General features: G+C 38.4%; 1 protein-coding gene across 1 annotated transcript in view; it reads left to right on the top strand.

Moving 5' to 3' along the window:
* Positions 1 to 1,183: 1,183 nt before the first annotated feature.
* The window catches only part of shank2b (SH3 and multiple ankyrin repeat domains 2b), a 114,808-nt gene continuing 100,107 nt past the window's right edge, over positions 1,184 to 15,884 (top strand). Inside the window, exons 1-3 of the mRNA XM_060885499.1 lie at positions 1,184 to 1,269; positions 6,352 to 6,429; positions 13,807 to 13,873. Of these exons, the coding sequence (XP_060741482.1) occupies positions 1,210 to 1,269; positions 6,352 to 6,429; positions 13,807 to 13,873 (205 nt within the window). The 5' untranslated portion in view covers positions 1,184 to 1,209. The remainder of the gene's footprint in view (positions 1,270 to 6,351; positions 6,430 to 13,806; positions 13,874 to 15,884) is intronic.

Here is a 15,884-nt window from a genome sequence, read left to right as displayed (position 1 = left end):
ATGCGGTGACATTTGGGTTTCATGAGGACCATGGAGAGTTTCCAGAACTCAAATTCGATTTTCAAGCATAATAGAATATAAAACTTTATTTTTTTATATTTACATTACAGTACAGTAAAATATTTTCTTCACCTGTCACAACTTTGGAGGTCCGGGTCAGAGTGCAGGGGCAGCCATGATACAGCGCCCCTGGAGCCGTGAGGTTTAAGGGCCTTTCTCAAGAGCCAAACGATGGCATCTTGAACCCAGATCCTCCGATCAACAACCTAGAGCCTTAACCACTCGAGCCACACAATAATGTCAACACTACAGTGTGACAACGGAAAAAAACAGACCGCTGCAAAATAATAGGTTAGTTTTAACGTTAGCTGGATGTTATAAAGGATCAAAACAAGAGGGATAGGCAATGAGAATCAATCACTAATCAACCCAGAAACAAACAATAGGAAGGATGGCAAGACTTCACAATATAACAGTTGATTTTTTTACCAACACACCCATGAAATGGTGACTCAGAAGTGGTCTAGTATTTTATACTCTGGGTTGGATTTGTCAAGTAGAGTTTTGTAGCTAAACTGTTGTAGCTATGTTAGCACACATATCTTTGTTGGTTTTATTGCTGTTTGTCATCTCTGCACTCACGTCTCTGTTGCATCTTGAATTCTGATATCAGCGAATTTTTATACGTCATTTTTCACTATTCTAACCCTACATCTAGATTAATATGGTCAACTGCAAAAGTTTTTATACCCCAGGACAAAATAAAGAGAAAAAAGATTTGAATCCATATTAAGAAGACAATAGTTGATATAATATTTATACTGAAAGATTTTTTCTGGATGTAATATAAATATTCTCGAATAACTTGCCTATATCATCGCATCTAACCTCCTTCATATCCTTTCAGCAGCGTTTGGATCCTTTTTTCATAGCATCTCTGTTGTAAATCTGCCAAATGTCACACGCTTCTTTCTGCAAATCGGACCACAAGGGTCACAGCAAAATATAGTTTCCTGCTATTTCTCCATTGATTTTGCCTCATGGTTAGGGTTGTTGTCTTGTTCCAGGAAACACTCCCATTTCATTTGTAATTCCTTGGAATTCTGTGTGTGTGTGTGTGTGTGTGTGTGTGTGTATGTGTGTGTGATCTAGGCTTGTCGATATGGCCATGTCCAGCACTTGGAGCATCTCCTGTATTACGGAGCAGACATGCGTGTCCAGAACGCCTCTGGAAACACTGCGCTCCATATCTGTGCCCTCTACAAACAGGTAAACACTCACTTTTCAATCTCTACGCACACACAAGACTCATCTTCCAATTCAAACATTAATCCTTTAAATCACACTTTGAACTGCTTGTGTGTAAGTGTCAGAGTCATTTCCTCTAGCCGGATTGGGGGATCGTTTGCGCAGTAATGATAAAACGCTGTGTGATTGCTCTGTACGGCACTATTACAGCTGGTGGAGATTCATCAGTGACCCCTCAGGGCTGAGGGCTGAAGATGAGGGCAGCTGCTTCATTACAATGGACTGCTTGTATTATTGGCACAGGAATCCTAATGCTTAATCGCTCAGTCTCCTGGGAGAGCACTCGGTTGATACCCTTTGTAATCCTCCTCCCTGCACAGTTATCAGGTCTGAGCGGTTACTCCGATAGTCTAAAGGCCACAAAAGCTCCCTCGATGTTAAATAAATGAGCATGCTGTTTCGGTTTGTCCATACAACGATAAATAAGAAATGAATAAATAATGAACAACGAAATAAATAAATAATAAAACTTCTAAATAATTGAACGTTATGTTTGGTTTGTTCTCTCTGAACAGTTAGTGGCTTCACGAGACACAGTCAGGGAGACAAAAGGCCAAACTCTGCCGCTTCTTTAGAATTCTCTTGAGTTCAGTAATGTTAAAGTGTCCTTGATTTTAAAATGATTACAATGTTGACACAAAATATCTATCTATCTATCTATCTATCTATCTATCTATCTATCTATCTATCTGTCTATCTGTCTGTCTGTCTGTCTGTCTGTATGTCTGTCTGTATTTATGAGTGAGTGAGTGAGTGAGTGAATGATTGAGTAAGTGAATGAGTGAATGAATGATTGAGTAAGTGAAAGAGTGAATGAATGAGTGAGTGAGTGAATGAATGAGTGAGTGAGTGAGTAAATGAGTGAGTGAGTAAATAGCTCCAGGAATAAACAGTCAGCAATTAGATAAGCGTGAACATGACATGGAGCATGTGGTGGCCATTTTAGTAGCCTGTGGTGCACTCTGGGAAATGGTGCTTTATGCCAATTCTAGCGTAGACATCACAGATAGTTTCTTTAACCAAAATTAGTTTTATCAAGTATTATAAAATCTGGTGAAAAAGTAGAAAACTGCAATAATTCCTTGAAAGATGTCCCACCCTCCTCGCCCATCATGCCCACCTCTACATTTATAACCCAATCTCTTTATTGCACAGCAACATGACTGCTACATTTTAAAGAACTGCGTGTAAAACTGTCCAGGGTCACTACAGAGGATCATCCAATCCACATATTTTGATCTGACACAGGTTATATGCCAGGTTATATCCCCACCTGACCCTACCCTCAGTTTTTTATCCTGGGCTTGGGATTGGCACTGAGCACCAAGGGCTAACTAGCGGATGGGTCGTGAAGGTCAGAGTGTGGGATCCTGCCGCTGGACCACCAGGAACACGATTCTAAAGAATTACTTACAATCAGTCTCTGTCTCATCATCTGAGATCAAATTTAAAGCTTCACCGTCATCATCTCTTCACTCAAATCAGTTCACTGTAGTATGGAAGGAAATAATCACTGATTCGTTTTTTTTAACCCCTGCTGCTGTTGTCTTTGTAGTTTGTATAAGAGCTCTTCTCTGTTTTGGTGAAGATGTGATCGTGGTGATGATGGTTCAGGAGCTTCACAGACATTTTTACAACTGCTATTTGACCACAATCTGAATGAATCCTGTAATGCAAGGAGAAAATCACACTCTGCTTCTCAAGTTCTTCAGGCAAGGTTACAGAGTGTCCTAAAAAAAATCCATGTCTTTTTGATGAAATATATTTATGTTTTTACTTAAAATAGAGAAGTCAAGAGCACATTGCTGGCAAAAAGTGGTCCAAATTTTGGTCCAAATCCAGTTTTGCAAAATTCATCAGTTTTTTTTTTACACATTGCCTCATGTTTCTTCCTCATCTTCCTAATTAAACTGAAAGAATGGTATATTGTATTAGATGAAATTCATTATAAACTGAAAACTAATGAAACACTTCTAATTTTAAGAATTTATAATAACTCAGGAGGGCATGGTGGCTTAGTGGTTAGCACGTTCGCCTCACACCTCCAGGGTCGGGGTTCGATTCCCGCCTCCACCTTGTGTGTGGAGTTTGCATGTTCTCCCCGTGCCTCGGGGGTTTCCTCCGGGTACTCCGGTTTCCTCCCCCCGGTCCAAAGACATGCATGGTAGGTTGATTGGCATCTCTGGAAAATTGTCCGTAGTGTGTGATTGTGTGAGTGAATGAGAGTGTGTGTGTGCCCTGCGATGGGTTGGCACTCCGTCCAGGGTGTATCCTGCCTTGATGCCCAATGACGCCTGAGATAGGCACAGGCTCCCCGTGACCCGAGGTAGTTCGGATAAGCGGTAGAAGATGAGTGAATGAATGAATATTATAACTCTATGCAAAATTGAAAGACTTAAAGAAATCAGGACTGCTCCCAAAATAATGAATCGTAATTCACATCATGTGAGAATTGTAGTTATTCTCTTCTGATATGAACGCAGCACGAGGTCAGTTTGCGATGTCATCAAAGAAGCTAAGCTAGCTAGCTTTCAGTCGATCAGTAGACGTTTGTAGTTTCTTGTGCATTTATATTTCTGTAGTTTCTGTTGCATTTACATGGACACGCTGAGCTTTCAATAAGTTATGCCACTTAACTGATTAAATAATTCATCTCTGCTAAGAATACCAATCCTGGAAATGGTTGTTTAACTTGTATAAAATGCCATTTGATTATAAAATGGAATACGGTTGTAATAGTTTTAGCTTTGTATACATTTAAAACAATATTGGAAGCGTCAGCGTCATTCTCGACGTTGTTAAAGATTTTGCACATTAATTAGTAGCCGATGAGACTCCTGAAGTGGAAATAACTTTACAGCTGAGCTCATTTCTAAACTGGTGATTAGCTTCATAGCTTAGTGCACTTCATATATTGTGCTAGCATTAGCATCTCAAGTAATGGCTCATTAGATGGAATCGTTTATATGAAGTTTGGAAATTCTGTATCTGAGAATAGCATCTTCTTTATACTATGAATTTTTAATAAAAAAAAAACATTGTTTTGTTTCTAAAACAGCTCTGTCAGTATCATTAGCATTAGCACTAGCATTAGCGCTGGCAGTGTTGGTGTAACTGTCAGTAGGTCGTTAACACTCACAGTTTAAAAGGAGTTGAACAGAGACTCGTCCTTCTGCTTCCTCTACAGGGGATTCAGCTCCTGCTACTAGTCTTTATTTGAACTCTAGATCCCTGCTTTAAAAATATTTCCCCCTTCATGAAAAAAGATCAAATGGGTAATATTTTCATGAGTGAGTTTGAACTGTTTCCATGCTTCTGTTTTTTTTAAAGGCCTTGATTGCACTTTCATAAAACTATAGGAATATATATATATATATATATATATATATATATATATATATATATATATATATATATATATATATATAAATAAATAATATTCAATGTAAAAACAAAAAAAAAGAAGTAAATAAATAATTTCAATTGTATTTGTATGAATTTGTATTTTTTCTGTTTGCCAATTTATAATTAAAAAAAAAAATTCTTTCTTAATGTTATATCTTATATATACATATATGTATATACAGTATATTTTCCTTCTTAACATTCATTCATCTTCTACCGCTTATCCGAATTACTCGGGTCACGGGGAGCCTGTGCCTATCTCAGGCGTGATCGGGCATTAAGGCAGGATACACCCTGGATGGAGTGCCAACCCAACACAGGGCACACACACACACTCATTCACTCACGCAATCACACACTACGGACAATTTTCCAGAGATGCCAATCAACCTACCATGCATGTCTTTGGACCAGGGGAGGAAACCGGAGTACCTGGAGGAAACCCCCGAGGCACGGGGAGAACATGCAAACTCCACACACACAAGGCGGAGGCGGGAATCGAATCCCCAACCCTGGAGGTGTGAGGCGAACGTGCTAACCACTAAGCCACCGTGCACCCCTTCTTAACATTATATATATATAATTATTAATTTACATATAATTTATCTCTGGTGTAGTGTACACTCAGGGAATTAGGGCTAGAGCATCGTTCTTGACCTGAATGGAGGCCATGCTGAATTTTTGACTTCAGTGGGATTAAAGATACAGCAGCTTCTGTTTTATTTTGAAAGCTTTTCTGGAATGATTTACAACTCCCATAGACTCCCTAAGGTCACGGATCATTTCTGATCATTTACACCATCAATCTGCTTCCTTTTTTATGCTGTGTCCTGACTGACTGTTCCGTTGATCCCCAGATCTGATATGTGCTTTTATCAGTTTATCTGTTTCACTTTATTAGTGGACTTTATTAGCAAACGCTGCTCTGTTTACACTAAAAATAATCACAGCTTTGTCTCCATGTCAACAAGAAGGAAAGTGCCAAATGTGATGCGATGATTTATTTTTTTTTGGCAAAGAAAAAATATCTGCACATATGATTATTGTTCATATAAGTGCATTTGGCTCAGTGAGACTCGTATTAGAAGGAATGTAGGAAAGTGCACTGTACAGTAGGTGTATGTGTGTGTGTGTGTGTGTGTGTGTGTGTCTTTTGTGGTGAGCTATTCCGTGGGTGGGCTCCTGATTCCAGCTGGATGGAGTGGGCTGGAGTGCTACAAAGCCATGTCTCTCTCTCTCTCTCTCTCTCTCTCTCTCTATCTCTCTCTTACCAACACAAACCTCTCCTCCGTGGTGTACTACTGAGTTTGGGTGTTGACTTTGTTAAAGCTTCACACTTGCAGAGAGCTGAAGTCTCTCATGCTATTTCAGCACAGGTGAGCGTTTACATCCTGACATTTCTTCACTTATGTCTTATCTCCTCGTATTTCTCCACTTTTACTTGGATGACGTCTTTTTAAGGGTTTCTTAGAAAGCGCTTGTATTAACAGGTGTCCAGCAGCATGTCAGTGTTCTGTATACTGTAACAGAAGAGAAGAGAACAGAGTGAGATGTGAGATGTTCACAGCCAACGATGGATCATTGTATATATTCTTTAATGTTATTTTTTTGTTGTTTGTTTTTTTTTTTTTTTTGAAGGAGAACTGCGGCAGAGTTTTGCTGCTTCACGGAGCCAGCAAGGAAGTGAAGAACTATCGTGGGCAAACTCCCTTCCAGGTATATAACATACACCACACACACACACACACACACACACACACACGTTATACTGCACCACGTCAACACGTCTTGCATTATCCATTATCCATTCCTCTTACATATGGATGGATTTATTTCCATAAGAATGTAGTGTGCCTGGTATGTTTGCTGCATTACCTTAAGATTGCGTGTGTCCATGTGTTTTTATGTCCTCTAACTGACACTTGCATGGACATTGCATTGGTTTTGGTCCTTTCTCTGTTCTCATACCGAGTGGAAGTGAAGGCGTACAGTACAGCAAGGCAGCTGTTACATAAGCAATATGAAGAATAAACCAGATAAAGATCTGATCTTTCACGGTTCACGTGAATGGTGCCATACAGAGTTAATACTCTTTCAAGACAGACAGAAGGTTATAATCTCAGCCTGATTAGTTTTAGCATTGTGCTCATGTTTAAAACGAACCCTCATTGGTTTTCAATTCTGTCATGATTTATACCTTTAAACTAAGGACACTAATATGGTGTAAATTTTGCTCACAGGTTACTTTTTTATTATCAAACTCCATGTTGTAATTGCTTGTGTAATACTAAATTAATGTTTAAAAAAACGGAATTAAATTAATGAACTTTATCCTTAAGAATGGAATGTAAAAGGTAAATGAATTAATACTTTATTATGTAGTTGAATAAATCATGTTTTAACGCAATTTCTAAACAATTAACAATAATAATAATAATAATAATAATAATAATAATAATAACAACAACATTGTTGTTGGTGTTAGATACATAATAATTACATAATTCTATTTAGATTTAAGTAAAATAAGTGAATAAATTGCTTATTAAATTACGTTAATTATAAGATAATTAACGTAATATATAATTATTATAAGATTATTATAAGATTATTATAAGATATAATTATTAAATAAATTAAATCAGCATGCAGCTGATAATATTCTCTTATACAATATTAAATAATACCACGTATTGTAAAAATCTCTGAATGAATGTCCGGCTTTAGGTTACAGGAAGCATGGTGTATGTGCTTTCTGATGGGTGTGTCATCGCTGCATGTTGGAGCGACTCCACCGACTGGGTCCGGGATGCAAACGGCCTCACTCAGCAAGCAGAGAAACACGATTAACACTGACGAACACATGAGCTCTGTGAGCTCATTTCATAATATTAACCAGATCTGAAGGCGTGAGCTCATTTCATAATATTAACCAGATCTGATCTCATGGTTTCTTATCTGATCAGGATATTGTATTGAACACGACTTACAGCTCAATCCTCAACAGAAGGAATGTAAGTGAGACTGTAAGTTGATTCTTACTTTTGGAGAATCAACAAAGGGGGTTGAGTTTTTCACTGTGAAGATTGGGTAGATAAAATAATCAGTACAGATTGATTATAAAACATATCGTTAGTCAGTTTGAGTTGATCTGCTGACCTTCACTGCACATCTCTGCTGAGTTTATTAATTATATAAGCACCGTATACAGTACATGGTAATGACTCATGTGAAAGTGTAGGCGTGTTCAGTAATAGTTCTCTTTTGTACCTTCTTTAATAAATTAATAATAATTTAATTCTTAGAAAGAAGGACACAAGGCTTGCAAGCAGATGACACTGTATTTAAGTGTGATATAATAATAATAATAATAATAATAATAATAATAATAATAATAATAATAATAATAATAATAATCAGAAAAATTTTTAGCATTATTATTGCTGTTGTTATTATTTTTATGATAGTGTTGTTTTTTTAACCTTATTCTCAAGTCATTTATTTTTACTAGCAGCACATCCATGGAACTGTGTGGACTCCATGGAACATATAACAGTGTTATAAATGAATATGGTTGGCATATCAGCTTCGGAACCGCATGACTTAGTATAGCAGCAATGCTTTATAATAATTTAAATGCAAATGAAATCATTTCATGCTCTGAAAAGATGTAAATATAGATAAATATCTAACTCTAAAAAGTAAGATGTCAGCTAGAAAATGTCTCTGTACAGTATGTGTCTCAACAGTGAGGAAATGCAAGTCACATGTAAAGTTTTAAACTTTGACTCAATTTAAAAAATGTGCTCAGGTTAGCGTATTTAAAAGCTTTTTTAAGTAAATATTGATCTGTTTATTAGGAAAAAATAATAAAACATAATATACTTTATAAAACATAATTAACATGAACATAATTCATTTTCATTATAAATGATATTTTTGACAACAACCCGGGGGGCACGGTGGCTTAGTGGATAGCACGTTCGCCTCACACCTCCAGGGTTGGCGGATTCGATTCCCACCTCCACCTTGTGTGTGTGTGGAGTTTGCATGTTCTCCCCGTGCCTCGGGGGTTTCCTCCGGGTACTCCGGTTTCCTCCCCCAGTCCAAAGACATGCATGGTAGGTTGATTGGCATCTCTGGAAAATTGTCCGTAGTGTGTGATTGTGTGAGTGAATGACAGTGTGTGTGCCCTGCGATGGGTTGGCACTCCGTCCAGGGTGTATCCTGCCTTGATGCCCAATGACGCCTGATATAGGCACAGGCTCCCCGTGACCCGAGGTAGTTCGGATAAGCGGTAGAAAATGAGTGAGTGACAACAACCTGAGTGATAATTTAAAATATTTACATGAATTTCAGAGTTTCTTCGTATTTGGTTTGTCCTCTGTTGTGCTTTAATGACAGTGAGCACTCGAGATGGCTCGGACTCGATTATTATTATTATTATTATTATTATTATTATTATTATTATTATTCATTCATTCATTCATTCATCTTCTACCGTTTATCCGAACTACCTCGGGTCACGGGGAGCCTGTGCCTATCTCAGGCGTCATTGGGCATCAAGGCAGGATACACCCTGGACGGAGTGCCAACCCATCACAGGGCACACACACACTCTCATTCACTCACACAATCACACACTACGGACAATTTTCCAGAGATGCCAATCAACCTACCATGCATGTCTTTGGACCGGGGGAGGAAACCGGAGCACCCGGAGGAAACCCCCGAGGCACGGGGAGAACATGCAAACTCCTTTCATTCAAAAGAATTTTTATTTTCTTTCAAAAAAAAAGAGAAATCTTTGACTAAGAATCCTAGAATGCACAGTAAATAAAAGCACCTTGAATCCTAAATTATATCTTTAAGTATATTTCCTTTTCTTCCTGTGAATGAATTACTGTGTCAAGGTCAGAAAAGAGATGCTGTTATTCATTATTCATATGTTAGAATCCAGTCCAAGCACTGAGCAGCGAATCTTGACAGGCACATAGACCGCACCTCCATCACTGTGACTGACAGAAACATAGACCACACCTCCATCACTGTGACTGACAGAAACATAGACCACACCTCCATTACTGTGACTGACAGAAACATAGACCACACCTCCATTACTGTGACTGACAGAAACATAGACCACACCTCCATTACTGTGACTGACAGAAACATAGACCACACCTCCATCACTGTGACTGACAGAAACATAGACCACACCTCCATTACTGTGACTGACAGAAACATAGACCACACCTCCATCACTGTGACTGACAGAAACATAGACCACACCTCCATTACTGTGACTGACAGAAACATGGTCCACATGTCCATCACTGTGACTGGCAGATACTTATACCACACCTCCATCACTGTGACTGGCAGATACTTATACCACACCTCCATCACTGTGACTGACAGGCACATAGACCACACCTCCATCACTGTGACTGACAGGCACACAGACCACACCTCCATCACTGTGATTGACAGGCACACAGACCACACCTCCCACACTGTGACTGAAGGGCACTTAGTCCACACTTCCATCACTTTGACTCACAGGCACATAGACCACACCTCCATCACTGTGACTGACAGGCACATAAACCACACCTCCATCACTGTGACTGACAGGCACATAAACCACACCTCCATCACTGTGACTGACAGGCACATAAACCACACCTCCATCACTGTGACTGACAGGCACTTAGACCACACCTTCTTCACTGTGACTCACAGACACAAAGACCACACCTCCATCACTGTGATTGACATGCACATAGACCACGCCTTCTTTCATTGTGTCTTACAATCACAGCGGTCACACTTCCTTGACTGTGACTGGCAGATACAGAGAAACATGAAGCATGAGAGAGACAGAAATTCTGATCATTTTTTAATATTTTTATTTTTAGATTTTAATTAATAAGTTGTAATAAACAGAAGCTGAGCGTTCGTGTGTTTAGGTGAGACAGAGAGTGAGAGAGAGAGTGATTGCACTTTATAGCCTTACACTTGAATAAATATGTACATAATTATTCATTCCAGATCATAGTTTTTATAATGCGTTAATTTCTCCCTATTCATTTCTGTCTCATAGAACATCATCATGCCTGCGAGTATTTATTGAGCCTTTTTGTCTTTCACGGTCGAAGCCAAGTTGTTCTCCGCTGCTCAGCTCTGCTGCCGCTGTATACTTTTAACGCCCTGTATTATTCATCTCACGCTGCTAAAATTATATTTCACGCCTCAATTGCAGCTTGATTACAGCTCATTTGAGGACAAAGCGCCAGGCCTCCAAACGGATACACTTGCATTTTGTCTGGTTAAACAAGACTTCCTGCAGTCAGAAGTAGCTGCATGCTGTGACCCCAATATCTTCATCCAAATCAGGAAATCATGTCAACATGGATGAATAATTCCCTCTTTAACCTTCTAAATGACAGCGTGTTCATACCGGTTCCACACCAGGAAATGGTGCAAGCGTTTGGAAAGTATGAAAGTGTCTGTTATTCCAAAGCACATTCTCCCAGGCTTCACTATATGAACATCAGCACTATAACTTTTAGTGTACTGCTACTGGTGATATGTTCCCTTGCAATCTATCCCTGTAATATTATTGGATTATGAAAGAACAAATCACAAACTGGCAGCAGCTATTTTTAACTAGCTTTGATGTGGTCTAACGTTAAATTTTAACCACAGATACACAGTTATACATGTATCTGTTAGCTAACTAGCGCCTTGAATAGAATTGAGTACCCACACTGAGATAGTTAGATAAAGAAGAAGAATTACTTTTTTCGAGAGAAAAGAAGTCAATAAATATTATACCACAGCACTGTTGAATTATCGATTTAATTTGGTCAGAAAGTGTAAATTTTTTATAACATCCATTCGCACAGTATATCTGACTGCAGGGTTTATATTAATGTGCTCATTCCAGCAACTTTAACCCCTGTTACCAGGTAAACTTGTGTTCCTTTCCACTAGAGGAAAGGAAATCGACTTTTCAGACATTTACAATCAGTATAAACAGATCAATTATTTTATCTCTGAAAGAAAGTGATATAAAATGAGTCAGGACTGCGAGTGTGGTGAGGAAAAAACTCCCTTAGTTGGAAGAGGAAGAAACCTTGAGAGGAACCAGACTCAAAAGGGAACCTCATCCTCATTTGGATGATATAAGGCTGTGAATATAAACTGTTATAAGACACCGGAGAGTGTTATTATGCATTTATTAAATATATATATATATATATATATATATATATATTTATTTTTTTTTTTTTTTTTTGTAAAAAATAATACAATAAAAAAAGTAAAACAAAAAAAAAACATTGTTTGTGTTGGGAAATTTGCTTTTGGTGTAAATGGAATAAAACACTTACCATGTCAATTTTAACATGGTAAGTACAGTATAGCTCATTTTTCTATATCGGCATGCAGCATGTGTTTTATTCTCATAAATTAGGTATTTATATTTATTAATAAGTTTCCCCTCCCTGCCAGCAGAGGCCACTCTCTACTGAGTTCTAGTGACCTCAACCTTCGACCCCAATCTGCTGTTTACGTCTTGATTCCTTTAATTCCTCGTTCGTACCTGTTTACCTTCTTTCTGACTAAAGCCTTTGGCTGTTTATTTGACCACTGTTTACTTTGTTTTCTGCTTCTGTCACTGAGGGGTTACATTTTCAGAGGAGTTTGTTTTATAGTGTTGGATTTTGGGGCTTAGTTTTATTACTGTCAGTAAAACCTCCCTGCACATGGAGCCTAAACCTTCTCCAATGTCCAGTCCAATACTAGGGCATTTTCTGCCTCTCACAGTTTAAGCAAATGTTTGAATAGAAATTTTACTGTTACTGTCACACGATTCAAACAGGCAGCAGATGCAGGTGAAGACTTTTATTGTAGAAGGTGCAAAAAGAATACACAGTGAATACAAATCAAAATAACAACATACAGACAAGCTCACGAAAGGTTGCACAAAAGCAGAACAAAAGCATGATAATGAACCACAGATCAGGTGTGGGTGTTAGGTCACATGATACTCAGGGGTTGTTGGGTAACGCAGTTCAACACTGATTCAGAATAACTCTGACAGTTGTAGCATTTTAATGCAGATATAATGTAGGCTCTGTAGCGCTGGTTTACTAAGTATTGTGACGTGCTGGCAGCATAGAAATTCTAGAACCATTCATATCCGTAACCTAAAATAAAGAGATTTAAATAAGAACTAGATTTGTAAAGTTCATCGCGACAAACTTTGATGTTGGCTTTTACAAAGCAAATATTCGCAAAGGCCGGTGTTTTTTGGAGGCGAGTGGACATAAGGATCAGTGTTATGTTTGGAGGCAAGTGGACAGAAAGCTAGGGTGCCAAAACATTTAGAGGCAAGTGGAGATGAGCATGTGACGTCATCCGAATACTCTTGAGGAAGTTCCCCACATTGGGCTGAGTGTCTTGATATGTCACATGTCCATGTTGTGCTAATTTTTGATTTTCACGTGACATCACCAGAATACACATGAGGAAGTTCCCCTTATTGTTGTGAGTGTTTTGATATGTCACATGTCCATGTTGTAAAAAGTTTTTTGATTTTGCATATTTTGGGGCGGGGCTGTGGCACAACCGGAAGGCCAGTCGGTACACCAATATAAAACTTTGTTCAGAGTATCACCCTAAAGGAACTGGCCGAGTTTGGTGTAGACAGTTCGAAATCTTGCCGAGTTATAAACCTCCAAAGTTTATAATGAGAAAAAAGGCCACTTTGAGACCCGGTACCAGAAGTACTGGTACTCGGATCGCTTATAAAAGTAATAGCAACAAACTTCAGACCAGGGTCTACAACATAGCCGAATTTGGTGCAATGTGGCTCGAAAGCCCTAGGAGGAGTTACTATTTATAAATTTTTGTCTTAACTTAAATAGGAAAACAGAATGTTGGCTTTGTAGAAGTAATAAAATGGAAAATACAGTACACACAAAACACTATTACAATGATTCCGAACACTCAGTTAATCAAAAGCATCATGCATGGTAATGACGATGATGTAACTGATTGTTTTCCCTTGTTTGTTCTCTGAAGGTGGCCATCATCGCAGGGAACTTTGAGCTGGCAGAGTTCATAAAGAACCACAAAGACGACAGCACTGGTAAGTCAGAGGAGCAGCTTGCTTTCTTTTAATGAAAACTGTCACTCAGCTCATAACCTCAGCCTGGCATTTCACGTAAGAGCCTTAACCTGACGAAATGAAATTTCAAATGAGGCTCCGTCCTGTTTGAGCAATGGCACTGATTCTTTTCTAGCCCGTGGCACACGTTGAACTTCGGCTGGATGGAAATTTAAGTAAAAGGATGTCTCGAGCAATACATTTACAGTTGTTTATTAGGGCCGGTACTGTACAGAATTTAGCGGCACTACAGAAACTTTAGGTTCATTAACCCTTTTTATCAGTATGCTGATGATCGACATATCAGTATGAAGAAATGAATGATTTTCTGATCTAAAATGAGTCATGAGCTGTACAATTATGATGATTTATATAATGTAATATAATTAATATTAGACAAAAGTTTAAGATTGATATTAATATTTGTATTTATCCCTAAAGAAAAAGCCTGAGGTGATTGTGGTGAGGAAAATCTCCCTTAGGTGGAAGAGGAAGAAACCTTGAGAGGAACCAGACACAAATGTGAACCTTAACCTCATTTGGGTGACACTGGAGGGTGTGATTATAAACTGTTATAAATACCGGAGAGTGTTAATATGAAATGTGTCCTTTCTACAGTCAGATACAGTCTGACAGTGTTGCATTGATTAGGAGGTTGTTGTCCTCAAAGACCACATAGAGTTTTGTATCTTCGCTTTGAATGCCTTAATCCTCATAAAGCTTGAGACGGAACATCTCTAGATTAATCTCTAGAAGATCTGAATATCTCTCATCTCTAGAAGATCTGAAAATCTTCATGAAGTGGAGCACAACTGGAGCTGGTACAATCTCTAGATGCTTCAAGATGGGTAGAAAATTGGAAGCAAATAACCTTTACACAGAATTTTAATGATTTATTAGAACACCTTGAAATTTTAGATGATCACGAACAAGAACGTGGGGCGTCTGAAATGGGGATACCACTGTTTACTTTGAAGGTAGAAACATTCGTGTGGTAAAAAAGAGAGAGAGAGAAACTTTTCTTTGGAAATTTCATGACAGAAAGGTAAAAAAAATCTGGCTAATAATGAAACACTACAAATTCTTAAAGCCCTGGGTGTCTACTTTCATATGAGCTTCATATTAAGCGCCACCTTGGAGTGAGACGTTGCAGAGACATTCAATGGTGAACATAGACACAACAAAACAAGCACAAATTCCAATTTTTTGGCTTCTGGTAAAAAGTGTCACTCCTGATCTGAAGGAGTGATTTAACTCCTTAGCTTTGTGTTGTTTTATGTAGCTCTATGTCGTTATGTAGCACCACGTTCCTGGAAAAAACGCTGAGTCATTTCACTGTGTACTGTGTTAGTTATATATAGCTGAAAAGACAATAAATTCTTCTTGACTTGACTTGACTTGTAGTTTAGGCCTTTGATGCCTTTGTTAGCAGATTTTCTTCAAGTCAAGTTTCTTCATAGCATCTAAACTGCGGTCTTTAATCCTAAACACTTTAAACACACACACCAAAAAATCACCGGATAGAAAATTAATTAATTCAGGATTTTTTAAATCCATTAACTTTATATAAAGACATCATGTGAATACTTACATAATGTACAGTATAATAATAATAATAATAATAATAATAATAATAATAATAATAATAATAATATTGTATAACAGTATAACATGGTTAGTATTTAGTATGTAGTATTGCTGCAGGGGGGCACGGTGGCTTAGTGGTTAGCACGTTCGCCTCACAACTCCAGGGTTGGGGGTTTGATTCCTGCCTCCACCTTGTGTGTGTGGAGTTTGCATGTTCTCCCCATGCCTCAGGGGTTTCCTCCGGGTACTCCGGTTTCCTCCCCCAGTCCAAAGACATGCATGGTAGGTTGATTGGCATCTCTGGAAAATTGTCCGTAGTGTGTGATTGCGTGAGTGAATGAGAGTGTGTGTGTGTCCGTAGTTTGTGGATTGGCACTCCGTCCAGGGTGTATCCTGCCTTGATGCC

This window comes from Tachysurus vachellii, chromosome 13 (genome assembly GCF_030014155.1).
Source record: "Tachysurus vachellii isolate PV-2020 chromosome 13, HZAU_Pvac_v1, whole genome shotgun sequence".
In the NCBI taxonomy this organism is placed as follows: Eukaryota; Metazoa; Chordata; class Actinopteri; order Siluriformes; family Bagridae; genus Tachysurus; species Tachysurus vachellii.
The sequence above is the reverse complement of the archived record's forward strand: the minus strand, read 5'-3'. Positions and strand labels throughout refer to the sequence as shown.